At 52.0% G+C, this 22,968-nt stretch overlaps 1 protein-coding gene across 1 annotated transcript in view; it reads right to left on the bottom strand.

Moving 5' to 3' along the window:
- LOC147665963 (nuclear mitotic apparatus protein 1-like) overlaps positions 1-22,968 on the bottom strand; it is a 115,423-nt gene that overhangs the window by 18,075 nt on the left and 74,380 nt on the right. The window contains exon 3 of the mRNA XM_086949373.1: positions 7,541-7,795. Coding sequence (XP_086805499.1) covers positions 7,541-7,795 — 255 coding nt within the window. The remainder of the gene's footprint in view (positions 1-7,540; positions 7,796-22,968) is intronic.

Below are 22,968 nucleotides of genomic sequence, written 5' to 3'. Positions count from 1 at the left end.
GCTGTTTCCATGATAACGCTATAACATATACTCTTAAGTGCATTATAATCCTCGCTGTTATTGCTAACTTTGGCATAGCATTATCAAAACATGTCGAGTAAGGTGTCCTACAAATTAGAATACTACCCCCTCGCCAGTTCTGGCGACGGGGGTAGCATTCCACCCTTTTAGAGGGACACGACATGTACCTAACTGTGAACCCCGGTTAAAGTTAACCCGAGCCTCAGCATCACAAAATGGATGCTGCCACCACAGACACAAGTCTGACCTCCTGCTGCTGGGAGTCCTTCCAGCGAGGGAGCTTGGACAAAGGGTTTCCTGCCTTGGGAGGTGCTAGCACCACCCCAGACAGGATTTTGTGTATTGGGTAGGACTGGGTAGGACAGGGCTGAAAGGAATGAGACATGCCTGAGGCACACAAGGTGTCCCTGTGCATTCACCGGTCTAAACCAGTTCCTGGGGCTCTCCAGCCCCCACGCTCTGGCGCAAGACCGGACAAAGGATTGGGGGTGTAACCACCCCCCTTCCTGGTCCCCACCCATAGGAGGGACCTAGTGATAGTACAGCCCCCTTTAGGAGAATAAAGGTAGGAGCTGGTCCCATTCCAAATTAGATTAATCCTGAACTGAAACTCTACAAGAAGAAACTCTGGACTTCGACTTTCTACAACAGTAGACTGAAGAAATCTCCCTTGTGGGCAAGGAGTGTCCACCCTGCAAAAGCAGGCACCATCAGCGTCCAGCGGCTTCCCTTTGTAGTCTTCCTCGAGGATCCAGACTTCAGAGCCCGACGAGACCCGGATTCCCAGACCTCTCCGACCTCTACCTACATCTGCAGCACAGCTGAGATCCGTGGGTGCGACGAGACACGTGGGACCGGCCATCTTGGAAGAAGCAGCACTTTGCTCCAGCACGACTTCTGAGGTAACCTCGACGAAGTGCTTTGGGGACTGAGAAGCCCCAGCCCCGAGCAGCTCCTGCACCGAAGACCAGCCCTCCAGCATTCACGAGATTTGCGTGGGGCCCTTCCGCCTGTTTGCTGCTCAACGCGTTGTCTGGTCACTTGCCGGCTGGCTAGTGACCTCCTACACGATGTACCTTGAAATCCAATCTGCTGGTCTGATTGCTCCAAACTGGCCCTTGCTTCCCTGCAAAGGAGACGCACCCCGGACCCTCCTGGTCCACACCAGACACCATTTCCACTCACCGCGTGGGTTGCCTTTGCCAAGGCCTGTTGACTCCAAATCCGGATCCGACACCGCGGACAGCGAGAGCCTGCATGGGACAGCTCGTGCCTCCATCCTGGTCATCGAAGACACCTCCTGGTCCACGTGGCTGCAGAGACAAGCGTCCACTCTTCACCTGATCGCAACGACGACATCTAGTTCCACTCCTGGTTCCACTCCAGTCACTGGCTAGTGACTTTGAACATTGTCCCCTCTGCTTTCAGGTCCTCCTCTTCACCGTTCCACCCTTGGATCACACCGGACATCTTCCTCCTGGTCGCCTGCAGCATCTTTTCTTACAGGCTCCATAGACTTCAACGCCGGAACCCGACACGATTTCGCACCTATGCACCCACAGCCCGTGGGTGAGGTAACAAGAGCATTTCGGTGCTCAAGGGTAGATTGACTCGCCTAGTGTCCAGTTCCACAGTCGTTTTAGTCCTAACTAGTCAGGATTGTCCGTACTCACCTTTTTCTTGAACTGTACTGTCCATAGACAGTGTTACGCATCCCGCGTGTGAGTTCACACTCTGCACACGCGTTTTGTGGGCCTCCTATTACTTACCTAAAGTTAGGATAGTGTAGTCCCAGCAATCCTACAGCCTCTGGACAGCTCCATTCCTATAATCGACTTCCTTACACCACTTGTTTAGTATATGGTCTGTTGCGCCCCTAGGGCAACATTGTAATTCGTGCAACTTAAACGTATTTTTCCTAAGAGTCTTGTCATGTGCTTAGCCCTCTGATCTCAAAGAGTTCAGAGGTGTTTGGTAGTTAATAAATATCTTGTTTATTTTCATAACTACCTATGTGGTGTCCTTTCATTTGGTATTCAAGGGGTTATATGTGGTAAAACAGCTGGCTTCACATGCCAAAAGAGTTTAGCCTAGGACTGCTTTGTCCATGCTACCATTAGGATAGCTGGTCTATAAGGTTGACTTACAACCAATCACCATAAGGGTGGTTTGGACTGATACAAGGTGATCACTAGAATTAGTGAGCATCATATATCAGGCTAACTTCTCACAGAAGGCATCCGTGACAAGTGAATGGGATGGTGGAGGGCGATGGAATGGAACCCCCCCCCCCCTCCCCCGAAGGAGATTGGCACGTTTCCACCACCATTTTATTGAGTCCCTGGCTTCTTGAGGAAGTGAGACACGGTCTTCCCAGCGACATGATCTGAGACCATTGGTCCTCGAGGGCTTACTGCAGAGGCCTCATGTGAAGGCGTGCATTGGGCACGATGTAGATGCACGAGGCCATCGACCCCAGGAGAGAGGACACTTGTCTGGCTGTGGGGGCGTGAGTGTCCAGTAAAAGGCGACCCTTCAGGAGCATAGATGACAACCTCTCCTCCGGACACATTTTAGCCTGTACAGAGTCCAGGGAAGCGTCCAGGTAGTGAATCAGTTGGGAAGGATTGAGTACTGACTTCTTGAGATTGACCTGCAACCCCAACGAGTCCATCAGTCTGAGGCAGAACGAAAGATGGTTCTGAAGCAGAGCCCGAGTGGAGCTTTTCAACAGTCAATCATCTAGATAGGGGTAGATGAAGATCTTTCTCTTGAGAAGAAAAGCAGCCACTACCGCCATGCACTTGGAGAATGTCCGAGGTGCAGATTTCAGGCCAAACGGGAGCACTCGATACTGGTAGTGATGGCGTCCGATCTGAAACCTTAGAAATTTTCGGTGCTTTACTGACACTTGTATGTGGAAGTAAGCATCCTGTAGGTCGATGGCACACATCCAGTCTCCCTGATGGAGATGCGGGAAGATCTGGTGCAGGGAGAGCATGCAGAACTTTTCTTTTTTGATGAATCTGTTCAGTAGCCATAGATCCAGAATGGGCCTGTATTCTAGGACTGCTCCTCTTTTTAAAACCAAAAAATACCGGGAGTAGACTCCTCGATTTTTCTGCCTGGGGGGGAACCTCCTCTATGGCCTTTTTGAGGAGGACAGAGACTCCGTCTCGCAGCAGCTGACTGTGGAATCGGGGAAGGTGCTTTGCTTGAAGGAAGACTTGCGGAGGGGGACACTTGAACCTCAGCAAGTAACCATGCTGCACAATATTCAGCACCCATCTGTCCTTTAAGGATTTCCACTCTGCCAGATGATGAGAAACAATCCCTCCCACCGGAATGGCAAATAGTTGTGGAGGAAGAATCGGCTCAGAGCTTAGGAGGCTGCTTGGAGGCAGACTGCTGCTTGTTATTTTTGCTGCTGCCAGGACGTCGCTGCTGGAACTGCGTTTTCTGCTGAGGCTGGGATGTCCACTGAGGGGTTTATACCCTCTGCTGAAACAACCTGTCTCCCTGGCGAAAGCGCTTCTTGAATTCTTTACGCGTTTCTAGGCCCACAGCCTTGACAGTGTCCATTTCCGCTTTCATTTTGGACATTTCGTCGTCAGAATGTGCCCCGATAAGAGAGGCACCATTGAAGGGGAGATTCAGTATCTTTTTCTGTGCATCCAGCTTAAGTCCTGTAAGGCGGAGCCAGGCCGAACGATGAGCAAATTCCATGGGAGTAGACATGGGCCGCAAGGTCAGAGACATCTACTGCAGCGCTGATGACCTGGTTGGCTACGATCTCTCCTTCCTGAAGAATTTCAACAAAGTCCTGTCGATCTTCCTTAGGAAGCTTTTCTGTAAAGCGAGTCAGGGAGTCTCAGAGGGACCTGTCGTACCTTCCAAGTAAGGAAGAGGCATTGGATACCTTCATATAGGAAGCGGAGGTGTTGCAAACCTTTCTGCCAAACGAGTCCATGAGTTTTGCTGTCTTTTTCAGGTGGCACCGAGGAGGAGGTAGAGGCCGAATGGGATTTCATGGCAGCCGCCACAATTATAGAGTCCGCGGGCGGATCAGATCTGCGGAACAAGGGATCCTCCGCCAGAGCCTTGTACTTCTTGGCTATCCTAGATGGAACAGACACCACCACCACCGCCGGTGTGAGGAAAGTAGCCATAGCCGGTTCAAGGAAGCCAGGAACCAGGGGCAGCAGAGGTCTGGGCGCTGTGCGATGATGAAGGGTATCAAAAACCACAAAAGTGGATACCACTGGGGTATGAAGCGTAATATTGAGCTTCTTTGCTCCCCTGCCAAGAACATCTGAGAAAGTCGTAATGTCATCAATTGGCGAGATTCGTGAAGGAGGAGTAGAAGAGAAGGTCGGAGAGTAATCTCGGAGCCATGACCTAGTGGAAGATGACCACGTTGGAGATCTTATGCGCCACCTCTTATGGGGCCTGTCACGATGCCTGCTGTGACGGTGCCTGGACCTAGATCGATGCCTCAACGGAGATCGCCGTCTATGGCAGGGTTCTCCAAACCGGTCCTGGAGGGCCGGATTCATGCCAAATTTTTTGCATATGCCCGTTTAGATACATGTAGTTATTCTAAAAATCTGGCATGGATCCGGCCCTCCAGGACAGGTTTGGAGAACCCTGGTCTAGGGGAAGGTCTTGGCCTGATAGGTGTCCTTGGCCGCACTGGAGAGCGTGATCTGGCCGGAGATCTTGGTCTGGGTGAAGCCCGGGGCCTCTGAGGAGGAGACCTAGACGGTCTGGCTGGGGTTCTTGAAGCAGACGGAGTAATCAGAGCCCGGAATACTGTGACTGCCAGATACAGCCCCCTGAGGATGATGAGGTGTGCGTGATCTGTCCGCAGATCTGGGAGAAGGTTCCGGGGAAATCTTGACGATATTCAATCCAGGAGAGGATGATTTGTCTCCTGAAGACCTGGAACCAGGGGACTCCACAATGACCATCACCTGATCCCTCGATGGCTAAAGGTTCGACGTCAAAGACGTCTGTGTGACCAATGGCGTCGAGTATGGTCTGGATGCTCTCGACCTCGATCGCCCACATCGTGATGTGCTTGACTGCGATCGTCCACGTCGACCCGGTAACTTAGACGTTGATCCTCCTCGACGTCGATCAGCCAGAGAGCCTCCATGACCTCGTGTCGACGATGACCTTCGATGTCGTGTCGACGGCGACCTTCCCTGGCGTCGCCTTGACGTCGGAAGGTGGGATCTTGAAGACCCCCTCTATGGCGGCACGCCAGCCGGCGGAGACCTGGAAGCTGTTTTCGCTCTCGACTGTGTCCCCCTCGGGGGCGGCGGAGAGTGCCTCAACGTCGACGGAAGCCTCGTCGTTGACGGAGACTTGGAGGTAGTAGCAGCCACAGACTTCGAGCCCGAAGTGTGGCGTCTTGACGCCGACTTACGTGACTGCGGCAGAGACCTTTGACGTCGCGATGGTGATCCAAAAGAGTGTCTGGGCATCTTCGACGGCGACCTCGACGGAGATCATCTTTCCTTCCTCTTTCTGGTGGCAGGAGAGGCGGAATGTCGCAGTTTTTGGCCATGTTTGCTTGAAGAAGAAGACCTAGGAACTGCAGGAGCACCCACTTGGTGACTTTTGTCTTTCTCCAGCATGGCATGAGGTCTAATCCTTTCCCTGTCACGAGAGTTAGTCTAGAGAATTTTTGACAGTGGTGGCACTGGTCAGGGTTGTGTGCAGATGGAAAAAACACTGCATGTGGATCAGCCAGAGCCATCTTGTCACAAGGACATTTCCGGAACAAAGCAGGCATTCTGACCGGAAAGTTTTGTGGGTTACCACAAAAAACCAACTTAGATGCCTTAGAAAACCAGAAGATGTCGAATTTTCTTAAGAAAAATCACTCAAAATCACGATTTCAGTCAAAAACTGAAGAGCTCAAGCCCCAGGATCCTCAGAAGGAGCCAGAAAAAGAACTGACCCAACTGTCACCTATGGTGCATCATGGGAGCAGGGGGTCGCCTTCAGGGCTTAAAGGCCTAGTGTCAGTTTTTCTTTGTTTCTTTATACTCTACTGTAGCCTACTGGCAAATGCCTGCAATTACAGGTTTTCCTATGGCAATAAAGCATTGCTGCTTGCAAATGTTTACTGCTCTCTTTTATCCTCAAGGGTGGGGAGAGTTCTACTGTGCGTATGCTAATTCATGTAATTTTGCATCAGCTTCGCCAGTTGGGAAATGTTTTAGGCTGCAAATGTGTTTGTCACATATATATTAATATGTATTTTCTATATGCTCCGGTATACCGCAAATGGGCGGGGATTATTCATAGATTAGGACTATTGATGAGTATCCCCTGGATGAGAATGATGGATTTCACTTTGGTCATCTCTTAGCGTGATGTTAGTCCAGTTCGAGCCGAATTTGGGGTTCAGTACTGGTGTCTGCACCAGATTATCCACAGCACTGGTGTTGTCTGTGTGGCAGGAACCAGTGTGGATCATGAGGCCGCTGTGGAAGTCTGTACCGATTCGGTACAGGCTTGGTAACAGGTCTCAAGACGGCAACAGAACCCAAACTGGAGGCCGCTGAGGTCCATGGAGACTAAAGGAGAGCCAGAGGGGAGGGGTCTAGAAGCACACTGAAGTTGTAGTATGGCCTATTTTAAGGCATCTATTTGATGCTGGAATTCAGGAGACATTGGTATGAACTGAGGAATCTGTTCCTTGGTAGGAATCCTTGAAGGAGGAAGACTGACATTTTGACACCTGCTTCGAATTCATGTGGCAGAATGGGTCTGAGCCCTACTTTCTTACACTTGGACTTACCACAGGACTTTCAGCGTGAAATTAAAAGTATAGAGTGGACTTGGGATGGAGTCCGTGCCGGCGACTTGGAGTGTGAGCAGTACCCGCTTCCTGCAGTAGAGGGATGTCGTTCCCTAACACAGTAATCGGAAAAGTTTGGAGGTTTCTGAAAACTAACAAAGTGTGGAAGGGAGCTCTGGATCTGCGCCAGAAGGCGAGAAAGAAAGCAACGCATGTCAGTGAGCAGGGGGCGCTTATATGCAGCTCCGCTTTGTCATTTCTAGAGCAGTAAGGAGGTACACAGCTCACATTAGGACAGCTCTGAAAACTTTCTGGATACAGTGTGTTGCCTGCTGGATTTTTAAAGGTAGGTATATGCAGTTAGAAGTATCCATTAAATAAGCACTTACTAAAGATGGCTCTGGATCCATGATAGGAATATGATTCGGCACCGACATCTTAAATGAAGCCATTTCCTCTTAGGCTAAGCTAACAGTTTCGTAATTGGCCATTGTATGGACCATATTAATATAACTAAGATTTTAAATGTATGGGATATTTTGTGCACATTTATCAGATGAATAAAGGTATACCTTTACAAACTACATAAATTAATGTCACCTCCTGAATTCAACAAAGAAAACATTTTCATATGTCAATTAGCAGATCCATAAATACTGAACTATGGGTGAAAGATTCTTGTGCTGGAGGCGTGCTATCACTCACCTTATTCTGCATTCTCGGGGACTTTGTTGAAGCTATCCTGGGAGATTTACGGAGGGGTGAATTTTTACTTGTGCCTGGCTGAGACCTTCCACTGGTGACATTAGAGGAGGTGGCTTTAGCAGTATTGTTGCTTCCACGGGGAGAGCTCTTGGATGTGGATGTCTTTCTTCCAAGTCCTCGGCGTAAAAGTGAGTCCCCGATTTTCCTTGGTGTATTTAAAATGCTGAACGCCATGGACTCTCTCCTGCTTGCTTGCTACAAAAGAAAGAGAAAAAAATAAACATTCACTTTCACTTTTGTGAGTTTTGAAGCATTGCCTAAAGGATCTTTCTATGTCCTCACTGAAGATAAAAATGCCGGGCGAGTAAGAGTTCATAGTGCTAAGGTAGCAGTACCAAATGTTTTTGCCATGGTAAGAATAGGTGGAAGCTCTTACTAGGGATACTGTGTACAGCTTGTAGGACTATTCAAAAGAACACGGAATGTCTGAAGAAAGTTTAGTCATAGGACACAATGATTCATTTGTTAAAACTATAAGACCTAGGAGTAGCGGCACAATAATCTAAACATTTATAGACCTGAAGAAACAATTTACTTAGCTGTAACTATAATTCTCCAGTATTGGAACCTTTCATAGATTCACAAGGTTGAATCATTCCCCGTCGTCATGATGGGAGTCCCCGGTACTTAAAATAGTTTTAATAGACTTAGTAGAAGTAATAGTACCATGATTGGTATAGACTAGAAAGTCAAGTTTATTAACCGGTCATGGTCATTATTAAAGAAAAACCAAAGTTTTGCCCCAACCAATCAGCATCAGTCACCCTCTAGAACCTTACAGAGAGAAAGTCAGCACTTTCCGGGGAGGAGGGTGGGTCGCATGTGAATCTATGAAAGCTTCCAATACTGGAGAACTATAGTTACAGCTAAGTAACTCCAATATTGAAACTTTCATAGATTCACATGCTTGAATCAGAATAGCAAGCAGTTGGTAGCACATTTACCATAGTCTTTAAAGCTTAACCGGAATATGTATTCGTAAGACCTGCTGCAGTCACCCAATAATATAAAGAGAGTCATAACAGTAACATTTCATAAAACTTTCTTTAGACTGCAACATAGTAAAAGGTTAAACATTTGGAAATATGATACAGAAGAAGAGGTAGGAGAGTAGACAGGGGTGGCTCACCTTAGTGGAACATATGACGAAGTACTGCTTGACCCACTGCTGTGTCATATAGGATTGCTGAGTCCAGGCAGAAGTGCCGGGTAAATCGCGTCTACTCTTCCACGTTGCTGACCGGCAAATCTCTGGAAACGACAATCCCACAAATAAAGCTGCTGACGTCCACACCACCCTCGTGGAATGAGTTTGGACCCTTGCACATAGAGGTCTTCTAGCTTTGTGATGACACCATTTTATGGCACTTGCAATCAATCTGGATATACACTGTTTGGAGAGTGGGAAACCTTTTCCTGGAGCACTGTATGCAACAAATAATTGAGATGTCTTGCGGAAAGGTTGTGTGTTATGTAGATAACATTTTAAGCAACGCGTGACATCCAATGAATGCAGAGCCCTCTCTGGCGAGGTCGTTGGATTCGGGAAGAAAGTCTTTAGTTCCACTGGTGCGTTGAGGTGGAAATCAGAGGGAACCTTGGGAATGAATTTCGGATTTGTGAGGAACAGAGCTCCGTCCATTTTGAATTGCAAGAAAAGTTCCTCTATTTCAAAGACCTGAATTACACTGACCCTTCTGGCAGATGTCAAGGCAAGTAGTAAAGCCAATTTCCCTGACGTACGAGTTACTTACCTCCGGTAACGATGTATCTGGTAGAGACGATTCTAGCCGCAGATTCCTTCCGATAGAATTATCCATAGGCGCGAGACTGGATCCGGAAACTTTTTGCCACAGCATCCCTACGTGCCGGCATCACACGACTCCGCCCCTGTGTCATCCGCGTACGTGACGTCAGCGAGGTCACATAAGTCCCACCCTGGCGCACCTACGTCAGTTTTCTTCGGAGAATTTTTCCGCGCCTCAACGCGCAGCCAGCAGAGAAACTGTGGAAGCATGGGAACAGTGTGCGAAAAAGATAGGAAAAAGAAATGGTGGTGAACACCATAAGGAACAGTGCCAACACGCTGGTACCCAAAAGCAGGGAAGGGAGAAGACAGCACAGCCCTGAGCCGCCACCCCGCCAGTCAGGAAAGCAGCACCCCCCTAAGACAAAGAACATATGCCAAATGTCATGACAACAGCAGCGGGAACACAACCCCAACCTAGACCCATGAAGGGAAACCAGTTCCAAGACAAACAGGGAACAACAGACCTCCAAGGCAACCCCAACACACAGTGAGACTACCCTCCTCCCCCCCCACCCCCTCCCCCACCCCCACCCCAAGGGAACCAGGGCAGGGCACGGCCTAATAACCCAAGCCCGGAGAGAAGCAGAGGAGCCAGGACCTTCAGAAACAAGAGGGAGGGACAAAAGAAGACCAGCCCCAGTCCTGGAGCAGCCAGAGCATAGGAGTCCAAGGTACCTATAGATCCAGCCTCAATCGTGCCTAGAGGAAGGAACAAATGCAAGATAAAAGCTCATCCAAGAGCGAAAGAACACACACTCAAGCCATCCACCAGGAGGAGAGTGCAGAAGGGCAGGCCAAGTGTCCTAGCAGAACGGCGAGGAAGGGCGGGTCGTGAAGGAATCTGCGGCTAGAATCGTCTCTACCAGATACATTGTTACCAGAGGTAAGTAACTCATACATCTGATAGAGACTACTAGCCACAGATTCCTTCCTGTAGAATAGATATCCTAGCCATACCGACAGAAAAGGAGGGCCTGCGGAGTGACACCCACCAGCCTGGACATAGCAGGGAGGCCCACAGGGGCCTAGACCAATGGACAGGGCGAAAATCCCCGTCCTCCCAGGCAAGGAAAGGGGGGGGCAACGCCACAAGCAGAGCACGTGGGAAGAAGGATTGAAAGAAGCCCGTTCACTCACAACCGAGGAACCAAGGACAAGGGCAGGGCGGCCGAAGCACCCCACGCCCGACAAGGCAACAGAGCTTCCATCCAATGCCAGAGCAAGGAAGAGGAAGAAGCAGCAGCCTAGAGGGCCCAAGGAAACTAGGCGAAAGAAGGCTAGCCCACCATAAACGGGAGGCAACAGCCAGACAGAGCCACGCCAGCAGTAATAACTGTCAGAAGCAGGAAGAACAGCCCAGAGTCCAGGAAAACCGGGCAGCCGATGCCTGACAAAGGAAGAAACACAAAATCGTCCCAGCCTCCAAGACAGAGCAGGAAGGCGAGGGAGCGTCCGGACACGCCACTACCAGGTGTCCGCGCACACGGCCTAAAGAGCATCTGCAACATACATAACGCCATGGGGAGCAGGGGCTCGAAGGCGGCCATAACTCCCTAGCAGAGCGCAAGCTATAAAACAGCTACCACTACCCCCCAGCAAGGGCAACCAGCCCAGAAGTTGTTCCAGAACCAGATCAACTCAACAGTCACAGAGAAGGAGGAGGACGCAGCCCTGCCAAGAACCTCTGGACGGCGGAGTCTGCCTGGGCATAACAGGGTGCCATAGAACGGAATATCAATCAGCCGCTCCCGAACATTTACGGGGAACACGCTGTCCCGAAGCCAAGCATGGCAGCGGAGGGCAACTGAGGAGGCCATGGCTTGGCCCAGCTCCTCCGAGATGTCCAGAGCAGAGCTGAGAATAAACGCCGCAAGCTACCAGCCATCCAGGGCATGATGCCGTAAGTCCACCTGAACAGTCTCCTGTGAAGTGGCGGATCCCAAGGTCTCTGCCAAGTCCCACAAACAAGAGGAGGCCCTAGCTAGCACAAGTAAGGCGTTAAGAGCCCTAACGGCAGCGCTAGTCGAGGCAAACATGTGGCGCCCCCAAGCGTCCAACCAGTGGGCCCCCCGGGACGGTGAAGACAACAGTGGTGGCAGGGAGGGAAAAGCAGTCCGCAAAAGTGGACCACGCGGCGGCATGTCTCCGGGGCGGATGACACCAGTAGGCACCCAACCTCCGGAGAAGGAGCGTCCGAGGACAAATTTGTGACTCAGCGCCTGTCTGGTGCCGTAGAGTCCGCCGCCCGAGGACCGACGGCATCACCATCCGGCGCCAAAGGAGACGCCGGACAGGGCTCCTTGAAGTCACAGAACAGAGTGGCCAAGGGGCACCGCGCGAACGGCGCCGACTCGACCTCCAACGTGGAGGAATGAGAAGGATCAGGGGAGTGACACGAAGCCCTCCACCAGCCTCGGCCCACAATGTGACGAAGGTGGACCGCCGACCCATGCGGTGCGCCAGGGCTGATTCAACCTCCCGTTTGCCCTCCGACGAGGCAGCCGCCTGTGTGGAGGGGACGAGCTAGGCCCGGAGGAGGACGTGGGGTCCCTGTCCAGCCTCGATCCAGAGTGGGACGCAGAGGGTCCACTGACCCCTGTGACAGGTCCAGCAGGTGCCGGCGCCGTGGCGACGTCAGCTCAGCCGAGGACGCCGCCTGTCCAGAGGGCCGAGCGGGGCTTAGGGATGCCACCCAAGTCCCGGCGACCTCCCGCGTCACCAGAGGGACTCCACAGGAGTTTGCGGCGAGGCAGAGGCGACATGGTCTGAAGGAGGGACCCCCCCCGAAGAGCCGCACCACATCCTCCAAGCCTAGAGCAGAGCCAGTCAGCGCAGGAGCCGGCGGCGGCGCAGCGGAGGGCCCAGCACAATGCAAGGGATCCGCTGACGCCCCAGGAGAGGAAGGAGGAGACGCCAACAAGGCCTGCAAAGCGTATGTCTCCATCTGGACTCTTGACGCCCTTTCACCGGGATATGGTGGATAGGAGGGCGACAAGCGGGCCGCATCACCTGCGGAGATTCCACGCCCCCAGAAGGCCGAACACCAGCCCCTGGGGACAAGCTGCGACACTTACCCACCGAGGAGCGCCACTCTCACGACATCAGAGAGGGATAAGGTTGCGGACGACGACCACTTCTGAAAACGTACCCTGAAGGTAAATGAGGGGATAAAAATGACATTGAAATACGCACAGAGAGCAGTTGCATCCGGCGCTCCTGCCGCGACTTCGGCTTTAGCTGTTGGTACGCCTCTCAGTCATTGGTGCAGTGATCGTCCCCTAAACACCACATGCAAATGAGGTGAGTCTGTTGCTGACATAAGATGCCCACACGATGTGCAAGTTTTGAAGCCGGAAGGCATTCGCACACTGTTCCACCAAAATAGAACACAATAATGAAAGAAAAAGGGGCCCGAACAGAGACCGGATCTGCGTTGCATGCGATAAGGAAAAAACTGACATAGGCGCGCTGGGGTGGGACTTATGTGAACTCGCTGACGTCACTTTCGCGGACGACGCTGGGATGCCATCCCCACGGCGCACAGGGATGCTGTGGCAAAAAGTTTCCGGATCCAGTCTCATGCTGGGGATAATTCTACGGGAAGGAATCTACGGGTAGTAGTCTATCAGATAGGAACTTTATATCCGCTTTGTGAATTGGTTCGAAAGGGGGTTTCATTAATTGCTGGAGGACAGCGTTCAACTTCCAAGTTGGAGGTGGAGGCCTTACAGGAGGAAATATCTGAAACAGTCCTTTGAGGAATTCTCCTATTACTCTAGAGGACCACAGAGGAGGAGAGGAAGGTGCTCTTTTATATCAGGAAATGGCTGCTAAATGAACCTTTATTGACCTATGCACCAAGCCCGATTTTGCTAGCTATAAGAGGTAAGGTAAGACTTGCTAAGGAGAGGATGACAGTGGGTGTATTCCCCTCTTGATACTAGATGCAGAAACGCTTCCATTTGAGGTGGTATATCTTGTTGGTACTCTCCGCCTGTTCCTTGGCTAGCACATCTCTACACTCACTAGAAATGTTCAGGTATTGAAACTTATTTTATTCAGAAACCATGCCGACAAACGCAGGTTCGTGAGATCAGGGTCTAAAATCTGTCCCTTGGTCATGGTCAGAAGATTGAGAAATACTGGAAGTCAAAGTTGTGGAACCTGCGATAGAAGAAGCAGTTCTGTGTACTAGTGCGAACATGGCCACGCCGGAGCGATGAGTATCAACTTGCATGGTTCGGTCTTTATCTTCCTCAGAACTCTTGGGAGAAGAGGAATGGGAGGAAAGGTGTGGGCAAAGATGGTGTACCATGCAATCGAAAAGGCATTCCCCCATGACCCCTGTTGGAGATGGCAACTTGCATAGTACAGGTATTTGCAGTTCTGGGAAGATGCAAACAGGTTCAAGTTCTGTGTTCCCCAGATCCGAAATATGTCCTGCAGCGTTTGGTAGTGAATCTCCCATTCATGGCATGATGTTTTCAGCCTGAGTAGTGTGTCCGCAATCATGTTCTGACTTCCCGGGGCATGATCTGCTCGTAAGCAGATTCTGTGACCTATGGTCCATTCCCATAAGACCTGAGCTTCTATGGAGAGTGGCGAGATTTCGTGCCGCCTTGCTTGTTTATGCTTCTCACACACATATCCGCTTCTCAACCCTGTTTTGCATATAGTGCATTAATAACTACTGGCAACCTTTAAAATAATTGATGAGAAGCCACATTTTGAAGGTGCCTAGATTTTCAACCGAACAGAGGATGGGTGTTCTCACATGCGGAACTTAGACAACAAAGAATGCTCTCCAAGATATCAACAGAGAAGTAGAAATCGATATTTTTCAACATACAAAATAATTTATGGCTGAGTGAACCCACCCTGTTAAAGCAAAAGAATTCGCCTCTCGCTGAAACTAAAATACACAGCATAGCACCCTGAAGGCAAATGAGCAAACATACAATTTAGTAGACCAACACCAGGGGATCGAAGCTCAGTATTCTGTGACGGGGTAAAAGATCACATGACTGACCATAGAGACGCACTCTAGGATTACGTGACTCTTATGGAGACTGAAAGTGTATTTAAACTCATTTCATTCAGCGTCCAGCCTCTCTGGGTGAGCAGGACTGAGAAGTACAGGATACAGGGACCGGACGGCCAGTGCAAGTACGTAAGCACACTGGTATCCTTGACGGTTCACGTATCTAGAGATAGAGTAAACGAGGGGGGACTTTGGCGCATGCATTGCGAGGAATTACAGATGGGTTACTTTATGCCCACAAATCGAGCTGGGCATTCTTCGTTCCCCATCCATTGTTGCCCAGCGGCACAGGGGAAACCATCAAGTAAGAGAGTATAAGATTGTAAAATGGAAATACGAAAATCTGTCTAGAATACAGGCATATCACTAGTAAAAGTATAAAAGAGGTAAAGGGTAGTCTCAAAATCTGAGGTGCAAAATTGTTCTCAAGCTGAGCGCAATATTTAAAGTCAGATCAGTAATCCCATTAACTTTTTCTCACAGAGGGATCATGTGGCATCGACATGCCAAGTGAACCTCAGCTGGAAATGCAAATTATATACAGGGACCGTGATTAAAACTAGCAAAAGAAATACGCCAGTGCTATATACAAGGCAACTGCCCCCTTTCTAAAGATTAGCATTATTCGCGTTTAATCTGGCATAGGCAACTGCATTGTAAAGCTCACTCTAAATAGAATATCATGCGATTACAGATATTACCAGCCCTCCTGGCCCAGCCTAAAGCTTGACTCGTATAGATAATTTTTGCCGTACTGTGAGAGCATACCAAAACAAATCCCTTTATTAAAGCACGGCGGCTGAACCTCACCTGTAAATCCCTATGAGAAGGTCTGTCCGAACTTTTGAAAAATGTCCAAAAAGATAGCGCAGGTTAACATGTTGTAACATTTTTATCGAATAACAGCATCTTGACGAGGATAAACAACCCCACCCCCACAAAACAAATTAGCATTGCAGAACGTAGTAGCAGCGTAAAGATAATACCCCCTGACAACCACTGATGGAAAGCAGAAAATCCTGACCAACTAAATCGGGTTAGTGTAAGAATTGGCCACGTAATGTATATATGGGCACGAAGCGCGAGACATTAGTTAGTGATAGATTCCTTACCATAGAATATCCCCAGGCGTCAGACTGGATCCGGAATTTTTTTGCGTAGCAGTACCCATGCATGTCGGTAGGCGTCGTCCGCGGCTCCGCGTCCGTGCTGCGATGACATCGGAGTACTTAGACGCCGCCTCCGCGTGCTGACGTCAGTTCTTATACACAGCTTCTCCGCGCCAGAAACGCAGAGCCATGATAAAAACAAACACTGGTGCCATGAAACTAGGGCCCTGAAAGGGGATGACCTTAACCCTAGATATCGGTTCGCAGAACGGAGAGGATGGGTGCGTCGGTAAGGAATCTATCACTAACTAATGTCTCTTACAGATATATTGTTACACAAGTAGTAACTTGTGCATCCGAAAGAGACACGTTGGTGATAGATTCTTACCTTAGAATAGATACCCGAGCAATACCAACCCCGGTGGTGGGTCTGCGAACCAATAATCACACCAGAAAGTCCTGGAGGACGGAACGGCCAAAGAAGTCATCCCTCCGGACTGGACTGTCCAGGCAGTAGTGTCTGCGAACGTGTTCAGTGAGGCCCACGTAGCTGCTTGGCAAATGTCCTGCAACGGCACTGCCCGGCCAGGGCAGTTGTCACCGTGGCTCGGGTGGAGTGAGCCCGCAATCCAACAGGGGGCTCATTTCTATCCAAATAGTAGCATGCCTGGATACATAACATGATCCATCGGGAGATGGTCCTCTTATGTACCGCCTTCCCCTTCTTAGCGCCCACGTAGCCAACAAAGAGTTGGTCATCCACCCAGAACTGGCATGTGCGATCCAAGCAGAATGAGAGCGCATGTTTTGGGTCCAGACGGTGGAGCCGCTCTTCCTCTTTAGAGGGGTGCGGTGGCGGAAAGAAGGTTGGCAAAGTGATGGACTGCCCGATGTGGAAGGCTGTGACAACCTTGGGCAGGAAAGATGGCTTAGTACGCAACACAACCTTGTCTGGATGGACAGAAAGGAAAGGAGGAGTACAAGAGAGGGCCTGCTCTTTACTCACTCTCCTGGCAGAGGTGATGGGAACCAGGAAAGCAGTCTTCAGTGTAAGAAGGCGGAGAGGACAGTTGTGAAGTGGCTCAAAGGGAGCGCACACCATAAATGTAAGTACAAGGTTCAAGTCCCACTGAGGCATCACAAACGGAACAGGTGGAAATGTGTGTGTGATGCCTTTTAGGAATCGAGTTACAATAGGGGACTTGAACAAAGATGGTTGATCAGGCAGCCTTAAGAAGGCTGAAAGGGCAGAAAGATAGCCCTTGATAGTGCCCAGAGCAGAGCCCTGCTGGGCAAGAGAAAGAAGGAAGAGAAGAACCTCAGAAAGAGGGGCAGAGAGAGGATCCACAGCCTTTGCTGTGCACCATGCACAAATCTGTTCCACCTGCAGGCGTATACCGACTTTGTGGAGGGACGCCTGGCTGCCAGAATGATGTTACAGACTTCAGGACGCAAGTCAAATGGCCTCAACTGTCGCCGCTCAATCTCCAAGCATGGAGGTGGAGACTGGACAGGTTCGGGTGGAGGACCGTCCCCTGCTCCTGCGACAGAAGGTCCTCCTGAAGAGGCAGACAAACCGGGGAATCGACTGACATACTGAGTAGCTCGGGATACCAGTACCTTCGTGCCCAGTCCGGAGCCACAAGGATGACTTGGGCCCGGTCGCGCATGATCTTCAGCACTCTGGGCCGAAGTGGTATAGAGGGAAAGGCGTACAACAGACCGCAACTCCACTCGCGACTAAAAAATGTCTCTGAGCAAGTGCCGCCTTGGAAATTCCAACGCGCAGAACTGATAACATTGCGCGTTCTCTTCGGTGGCGAATAGATCTAACCAAGGCTCTCCCCACTGCAGAAAGAGACCTTGCTCTACGTCCGAGTTCAGACGCCATTCGTGATCCATCATGCACCGGCGGCTGAGTTCGTCCGCCCTGGCGTTCAGGAAACCTGCCAGGTGTTGAACCATCAGGGTCACGTCCTGATGTTCCAGCCATTGCCAGAGGCGCAGAGCCTCCTGGCAGAGGGTCCACGACCCCACCCCGCCCTGTTTGTTGCAGTACCACATGGCGGTGGTGTCCGTGAACACCTGCACTACACTCCCCCGGACAGAGGGGAGGAATGCCTTCAGTGCTAGACAAAATCGCCCGCAGCTCCAAAAGGTTGATATGGAGCCGGGACTCCGCCGGAGACCAGAGGCCTCTGATCTCCGCCTCTCCCATGTGGCCTCCCCAGCCCTGGAGGGACGCGTCCGTCACAACTACGTGCTCCGGTTGGGGAAGGGAGAGGGATCTGCCGCAGACCCAATCGCGGTCCGTGAGCCACCACTGCAGCTGTCTCGCAGTGCCCTCCGATATCAGGACGTGGTCGGATAGGTTGCCCTGATGCTGGGCCCACTAAAACTTCAGGTCCCACTGCAGAGCCCGCATCCGCCACCTGGCGTGATGCACCAGTAGGATGCAGGAGGCCATCAGCCCCAGAAGCCGCAGCGTCAACCTGACCGAGATCCGGGATAACGGCTGAAAGATGGGAATCAGAGCCTGAATATTCCGGACCCGCTGTTCGGGCAGATAAACCCGAAACTGCGCTGAGTCTAGAACCGCTCCGATGAAGAGGAGCTTCTGAGAGGGGCACAGGTGTGACTAATTCACATTGATGGAGAACCCCAGCTGGTGCAGGAGGTCTGCCGTCGTCTGGAGGTGGCTGACTACTGCCTGGGGCGAGCCCGCTTTCAACAACCAGTCGTCGAGGTAGTGGAAGACAAACCCCTAACCTTCGCAGATGAGCTGCGACCACCGCCATCACCTTTGTGAACACCCGTGGGGCGCTGGTAAGGCCGAAGGAGAGCACGGTGTACTGAAAGTGAAGTGCTCTTGTCCAACTGTGAACCGCAGGTAGCGCCGGTGGGCCGGAAGGACGGGGATGTGGAAATAAGCATCCTGCAAGTCCAGCGCTACCATCCAGTCTCCTGGGTCCAGGGCAGCTAGGACCTGAGCCAGTGTCAGCATTTTGAACTTCTTCCGGAGGAAGCCGTTGACGTTCTTTAGTTCCAAGACAGGGCGTAGGCCCCCTTTGCCCTTCTTGGGTACCAGAAAGTAGTGGGAGTAGCAACCACACCCTACTTCTGGCCCAGGAACGCGCTCGATGGCCCCCTTGGCCAAGAGGGTCGAAACTTCCTCCTGCAGAAGTCGCAAATGATCCCCCGATACACGGTGGTTCTGCGGTGGCATGGCTGGAGGAGTCGCCTCGAAGGGGAGGGAGTAGCCCATTCGGACGATCTGCAGCACCCACCTGTCCGACGTGACAGTGCGCCAGTAGGAGTGGTGATGGCGAACCCTGCCACCCACTGGCATCACATGGGCCTGAAAGCACGGACTAGGAGGGTTTTGAGGCGGATGCTGCGGGGGAAGGTGTGGCCTGACCTCGCTGTTGTCCCCGACCGCCGCCACGGCGGTTTCCACGGCCACCACCGCGTTGGGTATTACCCTGCGGAGCGTGACTGGCAGCACGTGTGGGTGCACCCCTTCCGTGGCCACGAAAGGAGTGAAAGGCAGCCGATAGCTGGAGTGGGGCCGAGAGGCCCAAGGACTTGGCCGTAGCCCTGGAGTCCTTAAAACACTCAAGCGCATGGTCTGCCTTGTCGCCAAAGAGGCGACGGCCATCGAACGGCATGTCCACAAGTGTGTTCTGGACATCAGCCGAGAAGTTGGCTGACCTCAACCAGGCGTGGCGTCTGACCGCCACCGTCGTTGCCATCGCTCTACCCAGTGAGTCGGTGGTATCCAGTCCACAGCGGATAGAATATCTGGCTGCATCCCAGCCTTCTACAAGAGCTTGGCCGAGTTTGGCCCGTACCTCCAACGGACACTCAGGCAGCACTTCCGCAACTGTATCCCACAGAGAGTAGGGGCCCAAGAGGCATGCAGTGTTGGAAGACCGCAGTCCCAGACTAAGGGATGAGAAGATCTTTTTGACATTCTGCTCATACCTCTTGGATTCCTTGTCCGGCGGAGCCGAAGGGAATGCGGTTTGGGAATTGGAGGCCTGGATGACCAGGCTCTCAGGGGTGGGGTGGGTGGACAGGAAACATGGGTCACCCGGGGCCGGGCGGAGGCGTCTGGCCACGTTCCTATCTACGGGCGAACCCGTAGCGGGCTTGGACCAAGTGCCCAAAAGAACGTCCGTTAAGGCCTCGTTAAACGGCAGCAGAGGCTCGGCTGAGCATGACTGCGGCTTAAGGACCTCGGTGAGGAGGTTAGTACTCACGGCCGCGACGGGGAGCTCAAGGCCCAAGGCCTTGGCTGCCCTCATCAACACCACATTATAGGTTACCCCCTCCTCCGTAGCCACGCTAGGAGGGGAGACAAAGCCAGTGGCAGGCGAAGTGTCTAAACCACTGGCTTCCCCAAGTTCACCTGCCCAGTCCTCATAAGACTGGGTCTCACGTGTCAGAGGGTCCTCAGACCCCTCCCAATCCTCCTCATCACCCATCACCTGGTACTCCGGTTCAGTAAAGGATGGGGCCGGTTCATGGAAAGTGAACTCACCAAACGGCGTCTGAACCGCACTCTATCCGGCTTCTTGGAACGAAACACCTGGCTGGATGAGACGCAATTTGGCTTCCGCCCAGCTCATGGGACGGAATCCGCGTTAGTGACCGTGCTTGACAATCTGCTGGCGCGAGTCGACAGTGGTCGGGCAGCCTTTTTAGTGCTGCTCGACATGTCGGCCGCGTTCAATACGGTCAGCCATCCAACCTTGATAGCGAGGCTGGAAGAGTGTGGAGTTAAAGACAAGGCTAGGGACTGGCTAATTTCCTACTTGGATAATCGTCAACAACGTGTGTCGCTCCCTCCCTTCAGTTCAGAGGAGCGGAGAGTAGGACAAGGAGTACCGCAGGGCTCAGCCATCAGCCCTATACTCTTTAACATTTACCTCCGCCCACTAGTCCATCTTATTAAATCCTTTGGGATCTCTGCATTTAACTATGCAGATGATACCCAGCTGGTCTTTTCGCTGGAGGGACAGGATGCGGTCCCACTGGAGACTTTTCACCGATGTATGCAGGCCACAGCGGACTGGCTCCGTTTGAACTCGCTACAGTTCAACGGTACCAAAACTGAGGTTCTGCATTGTTCCGGTGACCGAATTCCCAGGGACCTCCCAGACGACTTCTGGCCCCCGTCCTTCTCCGAGACGGTGTCAGCCACACACTCGGCGCGTAATCTGGGGGTCACTTTTGGGCCTAATTTACAGCTGGATCTGCACGTAAACAAGACCACGTCCACGTGCATGATGCTCATCCGGATGTTGCGCAAGGTTTTACCTCTCCTTCCTGAGCAAGCCAGATCCGAAGTAGTGCGGAGCACTATTTTAAGTCGACTCGACTACTGCAACGCACTACTATTGGATGCCCCTGTAACACTACTGGGCAAGCTCCAAAGGGTACAGAATCTGGCGGCCAAACTCGCTCTGTCCCGCCCCTACTACAGCTCGGCTACAGCAGCACTACAGGAACTCCATTGGCTGCCGATTCACCTTCGCGTCCGCTACAAAGCCGCATGCATAGTGTTCAGAGCTATTCATGGCTTGGGACCTATCCCGCTGCGGAGAATGTTTGCTTGGTATCTTCCAGCTCGAGCCTTACGCTCCTCGTCATCCAAGCTGTTAGTAGTTCCGCGCTTCCAGAGAGTGAGGATGGGTGGCCGATCGTTCAGAGTAGCGGCGGCCAAACTCTGGAACTCTCTGCCACTATCCCTTAGGAGCCTTGAGGCTCTCCCAGCCTTCAGAAAGGCGTTGAAAACTCACCTCTTCCCGAGGATAGGCTAGTTGCTGAAGTTGCTGTTAGATCAGGGTTCAAAGCGCCAGGATGCCCTTGGTGGTGACAGGCTGCACTCTATAAGTATACCACAATACAATACAATACAACCGGGTTGAGGGAGGAGTCGGGGACGGCGCCGCCCGAGGACGGGCCGGAGGTGACACTTGTGGGGTCGGTGCCGGGGAGGTAGTTAAATCCACCGGCGACGACCTGGAAACAGATCCAGCGGGGCGCCGGCGGCAATGGGGCTGAAGCACCCAACGGCGTTGAAGCCCCTGACCCGCTAGGACCCCCAGACGGGGCCGCTGGGCCCGAAGGCGCTGCGGAACCCGTCGGGGGAGAGAGGGACCTCATGGCCATGAGGAACCGCTCGATCACCCCCGGCGTCGCGTTAGACCCAGGGACCGGAGGGTATGAAGCCGGACGCGACGCCTGCGACTCAGACGGAGCCGCGCGGGCGGTGCCACCTGAACCCCCGGCCGCGTCGGGGGGAGTCGGAAGAGCGATGACGTCTCTTCGACTTCTTGTGCTTACCTGACGACTTCGACCCTGAGGAGTGATGTCGACTCCCGGAGCTATGATGGTTCCGCTCCCGCGACCGGTCCCTCGACCTCCGTCCGGACCGGGACCTCTCTCGGCGTGGGGCCGACTGCCGGAGTTCGAGTCGCTTACGGGACCGCTTCCGTCTAGCTTTCGAAGTAAGGGCCGGCAGTCGAGGCAGGTCTTGTCGTCGTGGTCGACGCCGAAACAGTGGAGACACCGACGGTGAGGATCCGTGACCGACATCAGTCGATTGCAATCTTCACAGGGCTTGAAACCAGGCATTTCCCTATCGGCACGATCAGAGTCGAAGACTCGAAAAATGGAAGATCAAAAAAACAAAAAAGGGTTAGTCAAAAAGTGACTAAGGTACCACTTTTTCCGGATCTGCGCTGCTGGCACGGAAAAAAGAAGAACTGACGTCAGCACGCGGAGGCGGCGTCTAAGTACTCCGACGACGTCATCAAGGCACCCATGACGCCGACGACGGACTCGGAGCCGCAGACTCCCACCGACGCGCAAGGGTACTGCTACGCAAAAGTTTCCGAATCCAGTCTGACGCCTGGGGATATTCTAAGGTAAGGAATCTATCACTAACGTGTCTCTTTCAGATGTTTTTACCAAATATAATCTTGAGATATCATTTGAAAGATCACATAAGGTACCATAGGTACATATAACAAGTTCAGAAATATTCTGAGTTCTACTGAACCAGCTGTTGTAATAGAAAGGGCCTAGCACACCCTGACTATAACTCTTAGCAAGGGATCAGTAAGAAAACCCATAGTGTAGGTAAGTGCATCACTTACACCTCATTAGAAAGCATGTCTATCACAGGAGAGAACGCAGTGGCTCCCCCTGTGATTAGTGACCCTCCACAGGTCCTTTCAAGATATACAGCCCTCAGTTTCCAGGAGATGACAATTGTGTACCTCCAGGAGACTGAAACAGGGTTATAACCCTACCCTTCCTTTTCTGTTAGGTCTCTTAGAGACATATGATGCTAGAAGGGCTTCAAATCCAGGCCCCTCTGATCCTACAGATGGAAGCA

Source organism: Lissotriton vulgaris, unplaced genomic scaffold, assembly GCF_964263255.1.
Source record: "Lissotriton vulgaris unplaced genomic scaffold, aLisVul1.2 SCAFFOLD_1529, whole genome shotgun sequence".
Classification (NCBI taxonomy): Eukaryota; Metazoa; Chordata; class Amphibia; order Caudata; family Salamandridae; genus Lissotriton; species Lissotriton vulgaris.
Note: the sequence above shows the minus strand (reverse complement) of the source record. Positions and strands in the feature narration are given on the sequence as shown.